The 21020-nt window shown below is 51.8% G+C and overlaps 6 protein-coding genes and 1 non-coding gene across 7 annotated transcripts; 2 read left to right on the top strand and 5 right to left on the bottom strand.

Annotated features, from left to right (window-relative positions):
- N0V89_001243 (uncharacterized protein) lies at positions 1-3222 on the top strand (the record flags this gene model as incomplete). The annotated part of the gene is made up of 1 exon (XM_056210056.1): positions 1-3222. One exon carries the CDS (start codon positions 1-3, stop codon positions 3220-3222), a length of 3222 nt encoding a protein of 1073 aa, XP_056076878.1.
- Positions 3223-4250: 1028 nt separating this feature from the next.
- On the bottom strand, positions 4251-5915 carry N0V89_001242 (uncharacterized protein; the record flags this gene model as incomplete). Its single annotated transcript, XM_056210055.1, has 2 exons — positions 4251-5477; positions 5538-5915. 2 exons carry the CDS (start codon positions 5913-5915, stop codon positions 4251-4253), a joined length of 1605 nt encoding a protein of 534 aa, XP_056076877.1.
- A 1007-nt stretch (positions 5916-6922) lies between these two features.
- Positions 6923-7375, bottom strand: N0V89_001241 (uncharacterized protein; the record flags this gene model as incomplete). The annotated part of the gene is made up of 1 exon (XM_056210054.1): positions 6923-7375. One exon carries the CDS (start codon positions 7373-7375, stop codon positions 6923-6925), a length of 453 nt encoding a protein of 150 aa, XP_056076876.1.
- Positions 7376-8684: 1309 nt separating this feature from the next.
- N0V89_001240 (uncharacterized protein) lies at positions 8685-10037 on the top strand (the record flags this gene model as incomplete). Its single annotated transcript, XM_056210053.1, has 2 exons — positions 8685-8837; positions 8889-10037. The coding sequence occupies 2 exons, from the start codon at positions 8685-8687 to the stop codon at positions 10035-10037; spliced, it is 1302 nt and encodes a 433-aa protein (XP_056076875.1).
- Positions 10038-10234: 197 nt separating this feature from the next.
- On the bottom strand, positions 10235-10315 carry N0V89_001239. Its single transcript has one exon. It is a non-coding gene; the product is annotated as a tRNA-Ser (tRNA).
- Positions 10316-13602: 3287 nt separating this feature from the next.
- N0V89_001238 (uncharacterized protein) lies at positions 13603-15282 on the bottom strand (the record flags this gene model as incomplete). Its single annotated transcript, XM_056210052.1, has 1 exon — positions 13603-15282. The coding sequence occupies one exon, from the start codon at positions 15280-15282 to the stop codon at positions 13603-13605; it is 1680 nt and encodes a 559-aa protein (XP_056076874.1).
- A 2719-nt stretch (positions 15283-18001) lies between these two features.
- N0V89_001237 (uncharacterized protein) lies at positions 18002-19712 on the bottom strand (the record flags this gene model as incomplete). The annotated part of the gene is made up of 3 exons (XM_056210051.1): positions 18002-18734; positions 18779-19120; positions 19168-19712. 3 exons carry the CDS (start codon positions 19710-19712, stop codon positions 18002-18004), a joined length of 1620 nt encoding a protein of 539 aa, XP_056076873.1.
- Between the last annotated feature and the right edge of the window lie 1308 nt (positions 19713-21020).

Here is a 21020-nt window from a genome sequence, read left to right as displayed (position 1 = left end):
ATGGCCCTCCGGGTCCTCATCCTCAGCGTCCTGGTGGCCCTCGGCCACTCCAAAGCTATTGTCACCAACAAATGCCGGAAGGACGTCTATATTTGGTCAGTACCTGAAAAGGCAGACCTTGCAAACAACCTCTCCATAAGCCCTGGAAAGAGGTATGAGGAGCCCTGGCGCTCTGGCACCACCGTCATTCCTGGTGTCGCCATAAAGATCTCCACTGAACGTGATGGCATCTACACGGGTAAGGGCGAGATCAACTTCCAGTACGATGTCGACTCGTCCGATGCCAACAAGATCTGGATCGACCTCGCCACGGTTCGCGGGAATGACTTCGATACCGCTACCTTGAACACCTGCCGTGGCAGTTTCAAGAGTTCAGACGTGCCCACCCAGCAGTGTTCGAGCACCGACGACATCGAGCTAGTTCTTTGCGGCTCGGAGCGTACAGTTCCCTCTCTAGATACCACACCTGTCCGTGTCATCTCGAACTGTATCGGCCTCCTCGCCGAACGCGACGATCCGCTCCACCCTCGCATGTGCAGCGCCCGCGTTGTGGGTCCGAAGCGAATGCCAATGTTGTCCGAGGATGAGGAAAGCCAGTGGCTTGTTGAACGCGTCGATACGGTACCTCTCAAGACCGTGATGCGTCTCGAAGCGGCCAAGCATGCTGCCTCCCAGGATGCCGAAGCCCATACCGCTCCTCGCGCCCGAAACACCGGCGCCGTAAAGGCAGACACGGTTATGGAGAATTCGGTCAGCTCGGGACCTATGTGCAACCTTCTTCATGAGGCTTGGCCTGACGCTCAATGCGACGAGAAGATGGCTCAACACAATGCGAAGCTCTTCTACCAAGACAACTGCGGCGAAAAAACCAAGTATATGTTCCCTGGAGCCAGTTGCGAAGCTATTCGACACCAGATGGAGCAGATATATCCGGGTGTAGTGGAAAAACGTGACAACCACGTTACCATGTGCATCAACAAGTATTACCCATGGTTTGAGAAGTTCTGGGGCTCGAGGGATACCGTCAAATCAGTCCTCAACAATCACGGTGACCCACTGTTTCCAGATCGTTCTTGGACTTCGGACGAGGAGCTTTGTCAAAAGCCGAACAAGACAGTCTCTCCTGTTCTCAAGGATGGAAAGCACCGATTCAAGCGTTGTGTCAAACCCTTTTGTCACAAAGGATATCGCCTGCCAGGTGACTGCAGTGATGTGGAGGACGAGCTCGAGAAACTTTCGAAGGACGCTGGCTGGGAAGTCGACTGGACGAGCGAAGATGAGGTATGCGGGGACAAGCGTGCTGCGACCGAAAAGCGCGATGTCAACGCCACGCCCCCAACGAAGCACGGCCACCGAATCACTTGCGTCGAGCCCGCGTACAAATTGCTCCGTCATTTCCCTCCATGGGGTAGCAAACGTGCTGTAAAAGAGTTTCTCAATAACGGTGGCCCATACAACTTGTTCCACGATGTCTCTTTCACATCAGACGAGGAGCAATGCCGTGGTTTGGACAACCCTATCGACCTGGTAAAGCCAATTGGGAATCAGCCCTGCGTCAGACCTTGGTGCGACCACGGATCCTGCAGTGAACTTAGAGACGCGCTCAATGTTGTTTCCAGACAAGCTGGCAAGGACGTCAGCTGGACCACTGACGACAGTGCGGACCTTGGGGACGAGCATTGTCAATACGATGGGTCCGCGCTCACACGGCGTCAAATAGGTAACGCTACCTATGGTATTGGTCACCGCTGGAATGACATCCGCAAAGTTTGCATCACTACGGCCAACGAGAAGCTCGGCAAATACTGGGGAGCCAACGAAACCGAAGAACGCGTCCGAGAGCTCTTTTCAGGTGTTCGCTGGACCACGAACCTCGACGATTGCTCGCCACAAGCCATTGCTGAATCCCGGGCCTATCATCGCAAGCTCATTGACAAGAAGCAGCACAAGGAGAAGAAGTGTGTTGTGGGTTGCCAGGGCAAAGCTTGCAAGCGCGTCAAGAAGGAGCTCAACATGCTTTCGACGGACGTTGGTCAGAATTGGAGCTGGACGGACGATGAAAAGGTCTGTACCAGTAACGTCACCTTTGGCTCGCAAGGCCCTGAGGTGTCAAGATGTGTTGTAGGCGAGAATGCGATCAGGAAACTCTTCACGTACTGGGGAGATGTACACGACGACGTCATGAGGGAGATTTACCCGAACATCGATTGGACGACAGATGAGGAGTGCGATCTACCGTACGACATGGCTGCAAGGAAGTGGCTTCGTGATCATCGCGTGAAAGGGAAGCGGCCCCAACGTTGCGTCAACCCTTACTGCAAGCCCTTCGAGGCAGACTGCAGCGACGTCGAAGACCAACTCGAGGAAATATCGAAGAACCTCGGCCATGAGATCGACTGGACAACGGATGATGACGCCTGCCCCAAGGTCGCGCCCGATGTGTTTGTAGCCTACCCTTCAGAGGTTTGCATGCTAGAGAACTGCCGGATCCACAACCTTTCCAATGACGAATGTGAGGAGGCAGCGGAGTTGGCGGAAGAGCTGTCGCTTGAATTCTTTGGAACACGCGTCAGTTTCAGTGTCGATGGACCCGCCTGTCTTGGAGTGAGGGCCAACGAACTCCCTCACTTGCCTCTGTCCACCAAGGCAAAGCGAGGGTCCCACAAAGTTTGTCGTAAGGAGCTTTGTCGTCGTTCAGACCACATCGATTACGATTGCAAGAAGATTGAGCACAACCTTGGACGTTTCTTGAACAAGACAATGCAGATGGACGTCGAGTTCACAGATGACCACGATGTCTGCGGTATTGTACTTGCACGCACATCCTTTGAGGATCCTACGATTTCCGCTTATAACACTTCAATGTCTTTGGTTTGCTCGAAAGCATACTGCGCCCCGCGTATTCCTGGAGTCGACTGCGCTGTCGTCCACCGAGACTTTGGGATGATGTTCCAGATCGAAGCTGTCCCACCCACGGTCGGCGATGCGACAAGCGATCACGTTTGCCGCGACGAACCCTTCCTTCGTCTACCCGTTGTCAGGGACCAGTCGCGTCGGCAGAAGGTATGCGTGAGAGACTTATGCACGCTTTCCGAGTCCAAGTACGGTAAGAAGTGCGATGCGGTCGTCCCTCTTATCGAGCGATACTATAGGGGCGCCCACGACGTCGATATCGCCGCCTCCATCGATGATGATGTCTGTGGCAAGGAGACCGGTCATTAGTCCACCACAGTCTACAAGCGCGACCATGCCTAAACAATTGTTCGGGTTTGATGTGTAGAATATATGTCTGTTTATCGCCCCCGCGTTAGCAGAACCGACTGTAGCGCTCTCATCAAGTCTATCGACGCAGTCGTGCTCGATAATTAGCAAGTGGTTGATTATCATTTCTTGTGGCCCTTCCGACAGCCGCAATGTACCGGTATTGTTGTTTCCGCACAGCACTCTGGATCCAACCGCAACGGTGCGCGTACGGGACTTCTGCAACTGGTCCGGTCATGGGGTTATTTCGGAGGTATGCATGGATCCTGTTCTCAAATCTTGAGACGAGTATCTCGGGCTTAGGAGGAAGATTCCGAGCTAATGGTTTATTCATTGGCGAAGTGGCTGGTTGAGCATGAGATGGGCGGATAGAGAGGAATTGGTAGCGTTGTGTTTCTTTTCTTGTTTTACGGGTCTGTTTAGAAATTTGTCTTTCCGCGGACTTTGGCTTCTGCTCTCTGATGCTGTTGGTCCATTGTCGTGGTGCTGGAGCATTGTGGTGTGTATCCATCATTACTCGACACCCGTGTGTTATCTCCCTAGTGCCGGATCACTTCATCATCATATTGAAGACGAACTTCTTACTTCCAGGCTGGCTGAGTTATTCTGGAAGCATCTGCATCTTGCTTCCCTACCCCAGGACCAACATCACGCATCAAAATTCTTCACTTAGAAGCTCAAATCAGTCATACTTCAGGCACTGGTCTCTTACATGTGTAGCGCAATTCGAATGTTGCATTTGTGAGAGCAATGATCAACCCATGGGTGAGAACGCCGGGAAATGCCACTTCATCCCGATGCATAACAAAACAAAAAAGACAGACCTATACGAACGGACACGAGCGTTGGACGCCAATCATGCCAAGATAAGTGACAAGAACGCCAAAGGAGGGAGTCAAGGACCGACGCCAGTGTGTGGGTATATAACAAGTCAAGATGGCGGCCGTACCAACAAGCGCAGAAGGATAGAACGAACAGACTGCACCAATCTATCCGCCTCTCCTTCCGCCCCTTCGCCCACTTCCACTGGCCGTCCGCGCCATGCCCACACCTCCGAGCGCGGCCGCAAGACTACTCTCCCCGTACCTTCCCATCGGCGTATTACCACCAGCGTCACTATACCCGCCCATACTGCTCTGCGCGCTCATCGGCACGCCACCGAGCACCGCACCGTTCCCAACCTCCAGGTGCGGCACCAACGTCCTGACCAGACTCGTTGTCTCGTTGGCCGGCTCGCGGTATTCCGGCGGCTGTATCGCATATTCTCTCGCGCGCACAGGATGCACAGCTGCCTGAAGCAGCTTCTCGTTGAGCTCGTCGTCCGGCCGGGCGTCGCGCAGCATGAGTTTGAGATCTTGCTCTACATCTGCGGCGCCGAGGGGCGGGGGCGCTGGAGCGGACGCATTTGGTTTCTGGAAGATCTTCGCATCGAGGATGAAGGGCGGGGCGTACATAGTGGGGATTGTGCCGGTCGCGAGGTTGAAGTTGGGATGCGCGCGAGTTGCGCCGCGGGTGGCGTGCGGGTTGGACGAGACTTGCCGGCCCATGTCAACTGCGCCGGGAATATCGTCAGAGTCTTGCTCTTCGGGGGCGTCATCGCCTATGTCGAGGGCGCGGTCGCCGTTGGTGGTGGTGCCGTTTGTGCCGTTGGTTGTGGGCTGCTCGGTGTCGGATGTCTTCATCTTGGCGAAGAAGTTCGAGGCGGCGGTTGTGGCTTGGTTTATGGCCATGTTGAGCTCTTTCTCGGTGAAGAGGCGCTCGAGAGAGTAGGCCGAGGCTTCGAATTGCGTGTGCATGGTGCGGGCTTTGGCTTCACGGAAGGGCGAGTTGGCGCCAAACTCGACGTTGCGGCCAGAGGGGCCAGGAGAGTCGTTGTCGTCTGTTTCGAAGAGCTTTCGCTTGCGCTTGTTCTCTTGCGCAATGTCCTCCGCATCGCCGAACTTGTGTCCTGTCCTGCGTGTCTTGCGTGGCGCCTGGGGCCCGCCTGGGCTGGCGGGATTGCCAATGCTGAACTGATTTGGGTGCAGCAGCATGGCGTTACTGTCCGAGAGGTCTAATTGCTCCTTCTCGCGCTTCAGACGCATGGTGCGTGTCTGTATGGTAGCCATGAGGCGTTCGCGGATGGTGGCCGCGAGAAGCTTGTGCTCTTCTTCGGCTATTTGCACCTTGTAGAAGTGCGCATTCTCGATCTCGTTCTTAGTGTTCTGGTGTTTGTTCTATGCAAGTGTAGAGTTAGCGGGTGTCTAGATGTGAAGTGAGAAAGGGCGCAAGCGTACAAACAGCATTGTGAGATCGCGGTCGCGGTCCTCTATAGCATCATTGACGTTGTCTACGAAGCGCCCATAGTATTTTCCACACTGAGCGACGTAGTCGGTGCCCGCGCTTGGTGCGGTCGGCGCATTGTTGCCCATGATGGAGGTGATGAGCTCGGATGCCTCCTCGCCAGCATCCTCGAGTGGCTTGTTCGTATACGGGTCGGCTTTGAGGATGAGGTTGATATCGGCTTGCAGAGCGGCCAACTGGGCGCGGTAGTGGCTATCCCTATTGTCGGAGAAGGATGCCATCATCTCAGAGAGCTTGTCGGCGAGCATGTTGCGCCGCTTGTCGCGCTTCGAAACTGCAGGCTGCGGCGAGCCTGCGTGGTCCAAGGCCATAGCGGGCGATGGGCTGCGATTGCGAGCCATGGTGCGTTGTGAGGGCAATCGTAGGTTCGTGAAGAATGGTGTGACTGGTGGGACTGCAAGGAAGCTGGCAGGTGTGGCAGCGAGCTGGACGAGCGAAAGAAGCTTGACCGAAAGGCACCAAGAGTTACAGAAGACAAGAAGAAACGAGCAGAGAAGTGTCGGTGCTTGACCACGAGGTCGCTAAAGCGTGGGCAACATGGAGGAAGGTGAGTGAGCACGGTGACGGTGAATCGTCTTGGAGGAGTGAATTGCATTTGGGACCACAATCGGCGGCTGATCCCGGCGAACAAAGGGTTTAGCGTATTTTCGCTATCGCCGGTTGCCGATTCGACTGCTGACACAGCTTGCATTTCTTGGCAGGTACCACGGGATTCACTCATTGCACGTGTACGAGCAACGTTCCAGTTACAGTGCGAACCGTGAATGATTTGGATATAATCGGCTACGTCGCTCACGCAATTGTATGTACACAGTCTTTCGCACTTGCTTAAGATGTTCTCTTGTTTCCGCTGACCCACCGACTTTCCACGCAGCCGGATATCTGCTGAGAATGTCAAGCTATTTGATTGTCAAGACCTCGTGCAAAGAATAGTGTGACTAATACCATGATTTCACCTCATGCGTGCTCGCAAAATTCGGGAAAACTCAAAGCTGTCCCTTTGTAGCACTGCCTAAGGTGAGGGTAAATTGGGGTTTATATTACGAATGCGTGGCTGTACGGCATTGGTGATATAATAGACCGCGTTAATTGAAGCAAGTGGCTTGTAAGGGGCTTAGATTGCAGGTTTCCGTGCTGTACACAGGTGACTCGTAGAGGTCTATAAAGGCGAATCTAAGGGGAACATTGAATACGTGCGATACGACTAAGCATAAGGTACCTGCAACAGACCATATATTTCCCAACCTTGATTCTCTCCCTCCGCAATCTCCATCCGTCTCTAACCGACTAGTGTACTCCTCGCACAAGGACCATTGATCTAGTAGCCAATATCAAGATACAAATCACCGTGCCCCTGATACCCAACTGTATGCGGGTCGTGCTTCTGCCCATCGTTCCAATCGTTATCGCTGCCCGGACCGCCGAGCTTAGTTTTGGAGCCCGCAAACGGGAAGTAATTGTGGGCACTCAAATCGTAGTAAATCCAGCCGTCGGGGTGCTTATTGTAGGCAAGGATGAGGACGCCCTTACCTGGCGTATCGATGTCGACCCGATCGGGGGTGATCTTGACAGCAACGCCTGGTCTGTCGCTCTGGTCTAAGGACGCCTCGTCGTGGGCGCCTATGTAAAAGGTTTCGCTGCGGTAGCCAGTCTGGTCGACTGTAGTGTACCAGACGGGAACGGCAAGATGGTTCTTGATAATGACCTGCTCGACAGCAAGGGCGAGGGTGGTTATGGCTGCGAGGGACGAGAGAAGGGTCGTGACGCGCATGATTGCTGCACCGATGTGTCCAGAGGTAGAGGTGGATCAATAGTTTATAAGGATGGTAGCCAGAAGAGCGAAAGCCAGACCAAATGTGAAAGTTTCCGACGTTCAATTGAGCTTGCAAGCTGTCATCGCAGGCTGTCCTCCTCTTCTTATACCTCGAGAGTCCCAGGGAGTCTCACTGCGATTTTACTAACGAGACCTCGTTTCTTGTCAAACGGACACGATTACACCTGGCCAATAGCGTAGAATTGACGAAAGTTTGTAGAGTGGCTGTACGCCAGAGCCAGTTTGAAGAAGACGTCGCGTCAGACTGGCATCGTGAAATAGTCTGGACGCACAATGCAGGAGCCCCCGTCCTCTCAGGAATGTCAGTGGGATGAAAGTGCTTAGCGTGGACCCGTAGTCTTGCTGGTGGCGCTGATAGGCGAGGAGTGTCCTATGTAGCACTGAGCCGTTTACTGAATATCTCGGCTGCCGTATGCATGTTCGATTGCATCCAGATTCTCGGTTGGTGCTAGGAACAACGTCTATCCTATCAGCCGAAAACGCGTTCGTGCTATTGCGCGTGCTAAGATTGATGCCCAAAACGCCTGGACAAAGTGAAGCGTCATGCGGCCATCTTCGGTGAGTGAACTGTCAGCTAAGAACCTTAGATCTGGGCGGAACACATGTTCATTGACGGATGTACCGTACATCAATGCAACAGACCTGTCACTGACAATATCGTGCTTACCGTGCACAGAGCAATGCTACTACGTATGCAGCTCTTTCATAAGCCACATTGTATATATATGGGACAGCGGGTAAGTTCGATTGAGAAGAATATAACCTATTGTCATTGAAACGATACTTCGTGTTCGTGTTTGTGCAAGTTCGTCCACGATGGGGCAAAGCGTGCGTTCGCTGTTGAGCGGAGCGGTGGTGCGCTGTTGCGATGTTGTTTGATAAGTCTCAAAACTTCGGGAAAGGGGCACGACTACCGATACTTGTGAGGCGCATGTTGATGGGAATATTGGGAGATGTCAAAGAGAGTCACGAGGAAGTCGCACTCACGTTATCTTATTATCTCCGAGTCATCTACATCATCGCCGAACATCTTCCAGGTGACTAAGGGCGGCGCCATTGAGCCGCGAAGGGCCGATGTCATACCTCGGCTCAAGCGTGGCGGACTCCGCATTCTCCACATTCCGAACGTCAAGAGGCAGAGCGGCGGCAATTCCGCCATGTGACAACCGATCCAAAACTACTTTCTCTCTACATACTTCTTCCTTGCTGTGTATTGTATTTGCGCCATTCGTTGGTTTTCATAGTCATGTCTTTTGCTCTTCGCACATCTTTGAGGATGGCTTCACGGCCCCAGCAACGCCTTGCTAGCATACAACGCCAGTTCAGCTCATCCGCTCAGCAGAAGAAGGAAGTCAGAGATGCATACATCCTGAGCGCGAGTCGGACGCCTACTGGAGTGGTGAGTCTCAATACACCTAGAGAATGTGACGTTGGCATTGACATCTGATAGTTCAACGGCGCATTCACCACCGTCTCCGCAACCCAGCTCGGTGCCACCGCGATAAAGTCGGCCCTCGAAAAGTCCAAAGTACCCATTTCTTCTATCGATGCCGTATACATGGGCAACGTGCTCAGTGCAGGCGTTGGACAAGCTCCCGCACGACAAGCCGCCATCTTCGCTGGCCTGCCCACTAATATCGAAGCTACTACGGTGAATAAGGTCTGCGCATCGGGCCTCAAGGCTGTTAACCTCGCTGCTCAGAGCATCGAGCTCGGCCAGGCGGAAGCACAGATCGCAGGAGGATTCGAGAATATGACGAGAGTACCATACTATCTCAACCGGGCGAGCCAACAGCCGCCCTTTGGCCACCAGCAGCTGCAGGATGGACTGATTGGTGATGGACTTTGGGATGTATACAACCAGATTCATATGGGCAACTGCGCGGAGAACACGGTGAAGAAGTACGACCTCTCTCGGGACGAGCAGGACGAGTTCGCCATCCTCACCTACAAGCGCGCGCAAGCAGCGTGGAAAGAGGGCCTGTTTAAGGACGAGGTTGCGCCGGTAACAGTCAAGTCGAGGAAGGGCGAGGTTATCGTATCGGAAGATGAAGGCTACAATAAGCTCAAGTTGGAGAAGGTACCTACCCTGAAGCCAGCATTCGTGCGAGACGGCAGCGGCAGCGTTACCGCTGCGAACAGCTCTGCATTCAGCGACGGTGGATCTGCACTGGTGCTCGGTAGCAAGGAGATCGCCCAGCAGTACGGCAAGGACAGTCGCGTTCTCGCAAAGATCGTCACGTACGCCGATGCAGCCATGGACCCGATCGACTTCCCTGTCGCGCCCGCCGCCGTAGTCGAGAAGCTCCTCCAGCAATCTGGGCTTTCCAAGTCCGACATCGCTATTTGGGAATTCAATGAAGCGTTTGCCGCAGTCATCAAGGCCAATGCTAAGATCCTCGGATTGGGAGTTGACAATGTGAACCCGAGAGGTGGAGCTATCGCGCTTGGTCACGCTCTCGGTAGCTCTGGTAGCAGGATATTGGTCACGCTGCTGCACCAGCTCGAGGTCGGGCAGTATGGGGCCGCTGCTATCTGCAATGGTGGAGGTGCGGCCACAGGTATAATTGTACAGAGAGTCTCGCCAGACCAGCTATAAGCGACGACTTAATTTTGATACCAGCACGGCGTTTAAAGGAAAGGTAGGCAAAATGTAAATATATAATCCGAACGTCACCTATCAGAATTTTCCCCTTTTGTCGTCGCCCTCCCTCTACGAACCTACCATTCCTATCACTGCTAACGAATTTGAGCTGCAAGGAAGATGTGTACAAGTTAAAAAAGAAGCACAGTCGTCGACGTGGACCAGACTCGAACTGGCGCTCCCGAAGGAACAAGATTTCAAGTCTTGCGCATTAACCACTCTGCCACCACGCCTTCTCGGACCTGCTACTGGATAGTTTACGCTGGAGTAACTATATGAACCCGGGTAAGGTCTTTTGGAAAGAGCCTATCACAGAATATGGAAGTTTGAAATGGTTGGGAAAGAAGAGGTGGTACAAACGGGTATGTGCAGTGTTGGGCGGGAGCGTGCATTACTGCGGCTGCGCGGGCCACAGAATGCTTGCATCATGCTCTCTGTTGAGATGTAAGTCTGTACAAGTCGCTGTGAGGTCGTTACAACGAGTGCCTTGTGAACAGCGCACCCAATCTATGATTCGTATCGTCATCAACACAACATGCCGGCTATCACACCACATATATATGTTTTTATTTTGAACCCCTCTTTGGGACCAAGATGATATGGGTCGCATTTCCAGACATATGATTGATTGGTGTTTCGACTTCATACGGCCCATGACCATATCTCAGTGCCTGGAGTCATATTCGTAGAATCCATGTGTGACTCGACATTCCGATGTTTGATTGCAAAGCCAGTCTGTTGGTCTCCAGCCAGGTCCAGAACCGTAGCCGATTATTCAGCTCTATTTCCTCCGAATTGGGCGATATCCGAACGTCCTCAGCATAGTCTGTTGACAATTTGCCTCCAGTCTCGATGTTGCGCACAACAACATGTGTCTGCCATAGCGAAATGTGTCCTGCAAAGCTGCCGCAGAGAGTACATGGCCTCCTTTTCTTACCATATGAAGAGGAATTCATGGCTTCACATTCTTTTCGTATTAGTCTACCTCACCGGGATTGCGAACCTGTGCTGGAGAAGGGAAGAACACGAACGGCCTTTTATAGGTGACCACCACTTTGAAAAGAAGCGGATCTTAGATTGTCTTCAATATTTTTCCAATGCGAACTTGGTAAGTGAGGCTCCCCAGCCTACCTCTCGAACATGTAGCACTGCTCGCACAACTTGCTAGTGCTGACCGGTAAATGCAAAGGAAGGCCATGTGGTGCAATGTTGTAAGTTGAGAGAGGACGATAGGCACCACATATCACGCCACTCTTCCAAGTTCAATTGGTCTCACCATGAACTTGATTCATCAGAACTTTGCATAACGCGATCGATTTGGACATCGTACTCCGGGTTTGAGAAAATAGACGGTTTCAGCAGGAAATCGCCTCCCGATGAAAGAACACTTATATCTAGGTCTTGTACTGAAGCTTTTATATGGAAGTGACCAGAAATGATCTTTTCTTACCGACACCGCCGATAGAAGGCACATTTTGCGTATTTTTGACTTTGCAAGATCCGCTTCATAGTTCTGGTGCACCCTGGTTTTGCTTGAGCGCAAAACGTCGAGATATCGGGCTTCTGCCAATATACTTCGAATGTTATGTTAGGCGAACGCCCATCGCTCATGTAGTGATTGCACTATAGCTATTTATATTGATACAAAGTCGGGTTTCCCTCAGGTATGAAAGTGGAGTTGTTCAGTCATTTGAGAGCTGAGATGCGGAGATGACATCGTTGAGATTTTAAACGATCCGCAGATTCGTCCTATAACTTCATCATTTCTACGTTTTGCTTAGATGGGAAGGTGGAGAAGCCGTGCGATAAGAGTGGTTGCGATGCGCGGTCCTTTATATGTAAGGCTCCAGAGACATGTTGTTATTCTGAAGCAAAAGATATGTTCCCAGCCATACAACCATTACGTGGCTGTTTCTGATTGATCGCAGGCGCGCAGACGTACACAGGATACGAGCTTGCGTGACGTCCGCTATTCAACAGGACTTCCACAAGACCCATGAAGTCTACTTTTTAACACACTTGATAGGATACGAGTGAGTTGCCCAGTGTAAGCGAAGAAGAGTAGAAGGGCTTTGCAGAGTAAGCGGGGTGTGGTGTCCCTCATTGTAAATTCTCTTTATTCGCGATGGAGCAGTATCGTCCAAGTGAGCATGACTGGCTGACCTACTGACTGTGAATCTGAATCCGCGTCCGAACCTGCACAGGCAAACATCAAGCCCGCCAAATATGCTTTTAGTGTAACAAGCAAATTTATGGAAGAACACATAGGTTATGACAACATCATTCTTGGCGCATAAGCAGCTCGCACCATGGATATTCCGGTTAGGGATCTTGTGAGATGCGGATGGATGGTTATAAGGTTTAGTTCTCATATGGACATGAAGGGAGGGGGAAATATGATACATGCTATTAGCGCTGCTTTCGCATACTGGGATGGCACAGCGAGAGGCATAACACACAGCTCTCACTGCTTCGGTGGACGTAAACGCTCATCCATAATGAAATTTCTCGCGTGTTTCTGTGACTCGAGGACTTCAAGTGGGTAAGATACGGTAGATGTGACCCTACAAAAAGGAGCATAATGCAGTTTTATGACTTTCTCGTTTAGAAAAAAGCCATCGATATGTTTTCAGGCACACATTCTCATGTGCGGGCAGCAAACTACCGCAGAAGAATGTTGTATGTTCTCCAGTCCCAAGGTCGAGACATCGGTTGAGGCAATATACATGTTGCCCACGAAGTGACATTCCCCAATACGAAGCGAAAGAAACGTCCACATATAGTATGACGCTACAGATTGAAGTCTGTACTTTTGTTATGATTCAGTAGTCTTCCATCCGTCGATCCGGCACTTTAATGATCCAGGGATCCCATGCATGATAAGGAGGACATGAGCTTGTGGATGTCAGAGTATCACAAGAGGATCTCGTGGCGACGGCACATGGACGCTTTCGTATCCAATCCAGGTACATGTGTTACTGTTTGCTGTATTTAGATATTTCGAAATTCGCATATCTAGATATATAGGCTTTGACCTTTCATGTCGACTCCAATGGCACTTCGGTGATGAGAGACTTTAGAAAAGACACAGTTCATCGCAGCAATCCCATGATCTGTACTGGGGACCGTCTAAAATGACCGCAGATACATGGAATGCCAGAGTGATTGTTCTTGTCTCTCAGCCAATTCATGTAAGTGTGTTCGCATGAGTTTTTGTTCTGAAAAAGAGTCCATGGCATGGCGAAGCAACGATTTTGTCTCCTCACCTCCATAGCGTGGCTGAGACAATTTTTGAAGGCCTGGAAAGAAGTAGGTGGAAGCGATATGCATCTTCCACTCGAAGAGAGTAGCCCTTTTATACACCCCATCAGCAATTTGTCAGATGAGCACACGCGTGGGTCTCCATACGCCTCAGAAAAAACACATAAAGCATAACCATGAATTCTTCAGTAACCCAATTATATTAAAAATTGAAGACCAACCCGAACGCCGCCCTATACAGTCTCTAAAACCCGTAAGGTCACTCTACTCTCCATCCCTTCCTCCTCTGTTCTCCGAAAACATCATCCGGCGAGAATTGTTTCCGTATTGGATGACTATCAGGCTCGTCCCATGCACTATCCTCGTCATTACTATTATTTCCCGCCCGGGGTGACGACGCTGCAGAGTCGACGCGAGCTCGTGTCGGTAGTGAGGGCATTGGGGGAGGAGTGGGTATGGAAGATGTGGCAGGCGGGCTGGAGGCGCTTGGTATACGTTTCACTGGTTTATAAGGTTTGGGTACTGTGGTCATTCGAGAAGGCGATGCAGAGTTCAGCTCCGGTTGTGCGAGAGCAGGCACTACAGGGTACGTCGGCGGAGGTGAGGTGGATATTGCCGGTGTGTGTGACGCGAGAGAAGTAGGCTTCGAAGGCTCGGTAGCAGGACCACGTACCTTGTCGACTATCACCAAGGATGGCTCGCCCCTCTCCTGATTTGTCTTCTCTGCTTCAAGTTTCTCCTGCTCGGCTTCCCATTCTCGTCGTTTCGCCAGTCGCGACTCAAGCTCAGAAGTGGGACCTGATGGCTCTGCTGTGGGGATGATACTTGAACCAGATCTTGGGCGGATGTTCTTTTTCCAGTCTGGCGTTGTTGTACCGGAAGTAGCGGTGAAGCTGGGCTGTGGAATCCTATAATCCGTTGGACTCGACTGCACAGGTCTGGCGAGACTGGCCATCGGTGTGGGAGCGGTTTTGAAACTCGGGGTCGTTGGGGGTCTTGTTGGTTCAGCCCGTTTTTGAGATTCGTGTAGAGGTATACGTCGGTTCCCGAGCATGCCGTGCCCGATCTCTTGGTGTCCATGGTGACCGACCAGCGTGCTATAGTCTACGGCGGTTTTGGACGTAAAAGTCGTGGTATGCGTGGGTGGTGGGGAGACTGTCTCCGCTGCTTCGGCGGCCCTCTCTCGAGCGAGCTTACGCTCCAGTTCTTCTTTCTCCCGTTCGACCCTATCTTCATCTGCCTCGTACTGTCGTCCGAGATCCGCTTCTCTGTTATGTCTATTTTGCTCGTCGGCTACCTCCTGGGCCTTTCTTGCCGCTTCACGTAAACGTTTGGCTTCCTTTGCCTTCTCAGCCAACTTGCGTTCATGCTCTGCTTTTTGAAACCTCAAACGCTCCTTATGCTCAGCATCTTTCTTGAATTCGAGCTCAGCAGCTTCTTCGGCCTCTTCTCTGGCGATGCGGTCGAACAATTCTTGCTGCTCCTTCTGCATCTGCGCTTGTAGCTCAGCAGCCTCTTTGGCCCGTCGCTCGGCGGCGGCGGCTGCGTTGTTCTTGATTATTTCCGCATCTTCGCGCCTTCTGCGCTCTGCCAGCTTTGCATCTTCATGCTGCTTCCAAGCCTTCCTTTCCCACTCCATGCGCTGCTCTTCTTCCTTTTGCACTCTTTCGGCCGCTTCCCGGGCCCTCTTGGCTTTTTCGGAGGCTTCTAGTGACTCCTTTATCGCGGCTGCTAGGTCGGCATTCTCTGCCTCCTGGAGACAGTCAAAACACCTTCCTTTTCTTTTTCGAGTGACGACCGTAGTTCCTCGTTCTCTGTGCTGTCGGTTGTCTGGCTGACAGTGAACGCTGGTCCGTTCGAAGTATGCGCATAGGCTAGTGTCGATGTGGTCTTGTTTTCTGTGGCCGCACTCGAGATGAGTATATGTGAACTCGCACATGTTGGATTATGTATCCTCTAGAACCACCCAAATGAGAGTTTGCGCTGATGGTGATGTGCTGTTTGACAGAGCAAACGGTGCTTGCAGCAGGGTTGTGGTTCTTGTTAACTATAAGAGCCCCTTCTACACGTGACTTCCCACTTGAGAAGTGGAGACCTCAAGATTAATCGTGTCAGCGTTTCGTTGTTGTCACTGTTAGTTGCATACAATGCCAGCGTTACGAACGTGTGAGCAATTGGTCGTTCGCCTCGCCCCACACAAAGTGAGGCGCAAGCGAGGGCCAGCAAAGACGTCTAGAATCGGACGCGAAGTTTCGAAACAGAAGACTGCGGATACCGCGCTGCCAACATTGTGCCGCTTGACCGCCTTGCTGTGTGGGCGTCACGTGGGCGCTAGTGGTCCACGGGTTCGTCTTTGTGTTGAGGCCGCTGTGGGTACTTGTGCAAGGATGCCCAACATCGTACCGTGACTGCATCTGAGCCAATCATGTCTAGACAAGAAGTCGATTTCAACAAGACTCTTCCAAAACTAGCATTTGGAAGGCTAGATATCACAGTTTCAGTCGACGAAGACATGCTACAGCAATAGGACTCTCTTCGCTCTCTAACAAAGAGGTGGGGTGAGCTCATTATTTTCACGTTAGAAAAGCTATCCATACACTTCTCACAAGGTAAGATAGAGCTTTATACACGAGATTCGACTACATGTGATGAAATGCGAGATCGATGGATGCAAATAAGGATCGAACGGCAATTCAGACGGACTAGATGTAGTACGCGGAAGTCATCCCTTAAGATCACATGGCTCATCATGGATGGCTTTTAGGTCCTTTTGGTCTTCTGACCGAAGAAAAGAAGCGTGCAAATACCTTGCCTTTCCAGAGACGTCTCCGATGCGCTACCAGCTCGCACCTGGCAGCGCATAGATCTGATGCCACGTACGTAGATTAGGTCAAGCGTTGTATACCATCGTCAAGCTGTACACCAAGCGCAGAGAGCCTGCATGTGTAACGTTCTAAAGGTCATGAATATAGACGATGTCGAATCTAATTTTGAGTGTTGATCTCCCTTCCCCATCCCTACTCCAGACAACCTATAGGCTGTGTAGTGTTGCTTTTGAGTCCGACAGCAAGTCAATGTTGGTGAAACTGTCGTACTTTTGGTCGTACCGCAGACCCAGTATCGTGCTGTTTTCTGCCGCTTTTCAGTCCATTTCTTAGTTCCCAAGCACATAGAAGCTACTGGATACTCAATTTAGTATCCAAGAGTAGATCAACATTATGTAGATTTCTTGCCACTCGAAAACCACCTTTCATACCGTTCCCACCTTCGTGTGGCAAGATATGAAATTGACGCCAGAGACATAGATAAGGAGGGACATCGTGTACAATCGTTAGAGCTCATCAAAGCTAGGACTCAGTGTACGTGGGCCTCAAGCTAAGGATCATTATGTTCTTTTAGAATGTGTTTATTCTTTATGCCATGCATCCGTTCTCCACTCCACCCATGATGAAGTCGTCCAACGTATGAGATTGATAAGCTTGTAGCATCAGGTTGATTGATCTTCCAATTCGACCCGCAATCCGCCATCGTCCTTGCCTGTGGTCGCGTCCAACGAGGTGCGAAAATGGCGATGTGACTTTCGTTGGCATTTTCGAAGAAAATTGTGTAATGACTCACTCATCCAAACAGTCATCCTTCTCATCCGGAATTTTTGGAAACACAACAAGTTCATGCGTTCTATGGTACGTTATTTGAGTTCCACACCCAGCTCGACCCCATGCAATGAGTATTCCTTATTTATTTATTTACTATCCTCCCTCAACCCCATGTTATTTGCTATCCATCTTTTCAGTCGCGCAACACATTGCAGTCTTCTCTTCTTTTTTTTTTAGTTCGCCAGACGAAGAAGCGAAGTAGTGTGCAGGTTTCCACGGGCGAAAGGACGCCTTTTCTACCTCGTCTGGGTACTTTCCGGAGTGAATGGACCGGCTCGTTGGCTGTAAGCCACAGTGCGTTACGCGGAACTGTTATAGGTGACAGCGGCACACCGGTGCCGGAAATCCAGTATCTGAAGGCTTCTTTGGAGGGTATCAAGGCAGCCCTCACAACAAAGACGGATGTGCAATGCACGGAAAAACCACCATCATAATCACAATTGAACGCTTTTGAGCTGGTGTCCCCCTTCCTTCTGCCGAGGACAGCTTCACGCACAACTCATCGTATCTTAACCGTAACTGTACGCCCAATAAGTTTGAAAGCACAGGAAGTCCATGTGGTGGTGGTAGTGGTATTTCAGTCCCACCCAAGCTCGACCACATGCCTGACGACCCTATGGCTGTTCAGATCCACACCAAGTCCAACACCATGACATGCCCCATTGCGTCTTTTAGTTCCACCAACCCATAGGAGTAGTCGAATGGGATTTTTAGTCCTTTGAGAGGAGTAGTGGTGTACAGACTTTCACGTAACAAGATCAGCCCTTTTATACGTGCGCTGCTTAGATCCGGGTGCGTATGAGATGGGGATCGTGGCGACCATCCGCTGTTTCGTGAATTTAGTAGCTTTGACAGATAGATGCTTCCGCTATGCCCGGCGCCCTGTGGCAATAGGATCTCCAGTTTGCTCGAACACGGCCACGCAAACGATGCTCTGTCCAGACAACACCGCGAATGAATTGAACGTATGCGCATGTGTACACTACAGCCCCCCAATCTGCATCACCTCCCTTCCAGCCTCAACCGATCCAACGTCCTTCCCTCTTCCCTCCTCGCCACCAAGAACCACAGACAGCTGATCCAGCACAGCACAACGCCGGTCCAACTATGGCTCGGCATTTTAAACGCACTCAGCATGACGAGCTGGAAAGCACTCCTTGGGACTGCGACAAACGTCGCCGTCAGTGGACTCGTTGCCTTGATCAAGAGCAGAGTGGACACGAAAACCGCGAAACTGCCTAGAGTCCCACACCAGATCATCAACCAGAAGAAGGGCACGTCGAGGAAGGGGATGTTGCGGATGATGTGGGGGATGCCCCCAGAGAAGAGAACGACGGGTGTAAGCAGCGTAATGGAAAGTAGAGAAGTGTAGTGCAAGACGCGGTAGTAGGCGCGGGTCTCTTCACGGTTCGAGGGGGAGTCCTCGGCAGAAGAGGGGTAGCCCGTGAGGACGTCGCCCTGGGGTACAAGGTTGGAGACGAGGGTGCGGTAGGTGCGGAGGAGCATGATGGGGTAGAGAGCGACGAAGATAGAGGAGAAGACACCGGCGACGATGGAGTCGGCAGTCACACGCTGATGGGAGCGGTAGGAAGCGAAGGAGAGGAAGAGAGTCGCGATGAGCGCGGAGGAGAGGGTCGAACCGCTGTGGTTTTCTTTTTGGATGACGGCGGAGAAGATGAGGGCCAAAGGCACGACTGGTATGCGTGCGAGTTGGTAGACGGGTAGAGGAGCGTATCTGTAAGCTGTCAGATAAATCATTGTGAGCAGGTAGCAACTTACGCAAAAGAAACGTTGCTGAGTAGCACCTTGAAGCAGAAAACAACAGCAAGCGGAAGCACCTGTTTCGCCACGTGCCAGTCGAACTCGAACAGACCGCCTCCAGCAATTCCTCCAGAGCCATTGGTCAACCACTTGAGAATCCTCATCGGTGTAGATTGCGGCTTGGGTGGGTTCCTGAACGAAGCTCCGGCGGGTGCAACTGGAAAAGCAGGCGCAACCGCAGCTCCTAAGCCTAGTCTCCGGAGGGGACTTCCGAGACCGCGCGTGAGGCTCGAGAAGCCTATGAGAAGGATGTGCGTAAGGACCAGCTGAACGTATGTCCCTGTGAGCGGGAATGGGAACCTGCCCTTATTAGCAAGTGCCTCGACTAACTGCCTGCAATTGCGTACTTATAGACACCCGTCAACATAATGAATCGATTCATGAGCAGCAGCCCGAAGCCGCATCCACCGACCCAGAACACCAGCAGCGCCACATAAACTTGCCAACCCATCCAGGTGCCAAAGAAGAAACCTCCTAGCCCTCCTTCTCTCCACACTCCTCTGCTTATGCTTCCTCTTCCCACATTGTGATTTACGAGCGGACGAATGCTATCTGCTGGCTCAAAGTCATCGTCCTCGTCCTCGCTCTGTACTGCGCTGCGACTACGCGGGTATGGCGATGTCGAGCGGCTCCCGATGTCTATAAGCGGGACCGCAGGCTGCAGCTCGGAGAGCGAGTTCTTGCTCGAATGGCTTAGCCGTGAGCTGTCCATTTGTGCGTACTGTTCTATGTCTGAATGATCCGTATCATCGAGCGAGCTTGCGCTGTTCTTGCGACGGGCCGCGTAACTGTTTGTTTTCTTGGGAAGGTCGCGCGCGACGTTGTTCAGGTAGGAGAAGGCGGGCCGGAAGATGTTGTTCGCCGTGCGAGTGAAGGGGCGCGAGGAATTCATGGCGTCCGCATGGCAGCGGAGAGGTGAGAAGTCATGGTCTGTGAGGCTGTGAAATAACTGTCGTTTGTCGCACCGGAAAGAGCAACCTAGGGTTGTGGCTGCAGGAGGTACGCGTGGCTTGGCGCCAGGGGTTCCGGCGATCTTCATCAACGGTTCTTAGACTACCACCAACAACCATCAGGACACGACAGCTGTAGATACTCGTTGAGCACATATCTTTTCCTTGACATTGCTGATCATGAACAAATAACGTGTAATCCGAGTAGATTCGCCCACGAAATAGCCACAATAGTTCCAAGATTCCTGGAGACCTCGAAAAACAACACATCCCAACGCGTATCACCTCCAGGCCTCCTGCTTCTTTTCGATCTTGTATCGATTGCTCTATGTGAGTATCCATTGGATGTGACGTGGGTGTGCGGTTGTAGATGAGCAACATATACTTCACCTACTGTCCAGGCACATGTAGAAGCAAAGGCCAGAAAACAAGCCCTGACCAGGGAAGGATGGCTATTGGGTCAGCGTAGATTATCATCACGGTCTCTCCTCGCTCACTAGGCCTGCCTTGTTCTTAGTTGTCTACACAGGCGTAGTACTTGTTCACCCAATGAAGTGGATCATATGTTACCCCTCACCATTGGTGAGCGTGTTTGTGTACGGTGTGCGTCTGAACTTGTGCATGAGATCAATGAATGCCATGCATCGGAGTTGAGCGGCGAAGACTGCGAGAGGGGATTAAACAATTGGTATCTGGGTCAATGTTCCTGTCTCGGCGCCAATTCGATGCACCACAAAAAGTTGTGCAAATGTGTGGTATCTGCTACGATATGCAATAGAACTGTTCCCAGTGTAGGACAGAGCAGGCTCTATTGCACTGTCACATATCTGCCCTGTATGCAATCATGCTGGCGTGACCAGAGTTCGTCCGGAACAATTGTTGTATGCGAATATCTCGAGGCGGGCCGCTGCGGGTGTTTGATGCACCGAGACCAGATCTTGGGGTGTCAATGTGGCGTGAGAGCGCAACAAAAAGCTTCACCACTCTCCCTTTCCTAATCACACACCCGCTTCTCGACGAGTATCAGGAAGATGTACATGTCGAAGACAAAGTGTACAAAAGGCTCGGAGATAAACAGATGGTCGCTAATCACGGCCGATTCTAAGCGCGGCAGTCAAAGCTCCTGGCCCCACTCGATTACTCTTCACCACCAGCGCGCCGGCAGCGGCGGACGAAAGCCGTAGATTTGTTGCTTTTCCGTCCTCTGTGCCTCTCCACGTGCTGAGCGTGCGCTAGTATTTGGACCGAAG

Source organism: Didymosphaeria variabile (genome assembly GCF_027946475.1).
Source record: "Didymosphaeria variabile strain IMI 356815 chromosome Unknown scaffold_1, whole genome shotgun sequence".
In the NCBI taxonomy this organism is placed as follows: Eukaryota; Fungi; Ascomycota; class Dothideomycetes; order Pleosporales; family Didymosphaeriaceae; genus Didymosphaeria; species Didymosphaeria variabile.
This window is presented reverse-complemented; position numbering and strand designations above follow the sequence as displayed.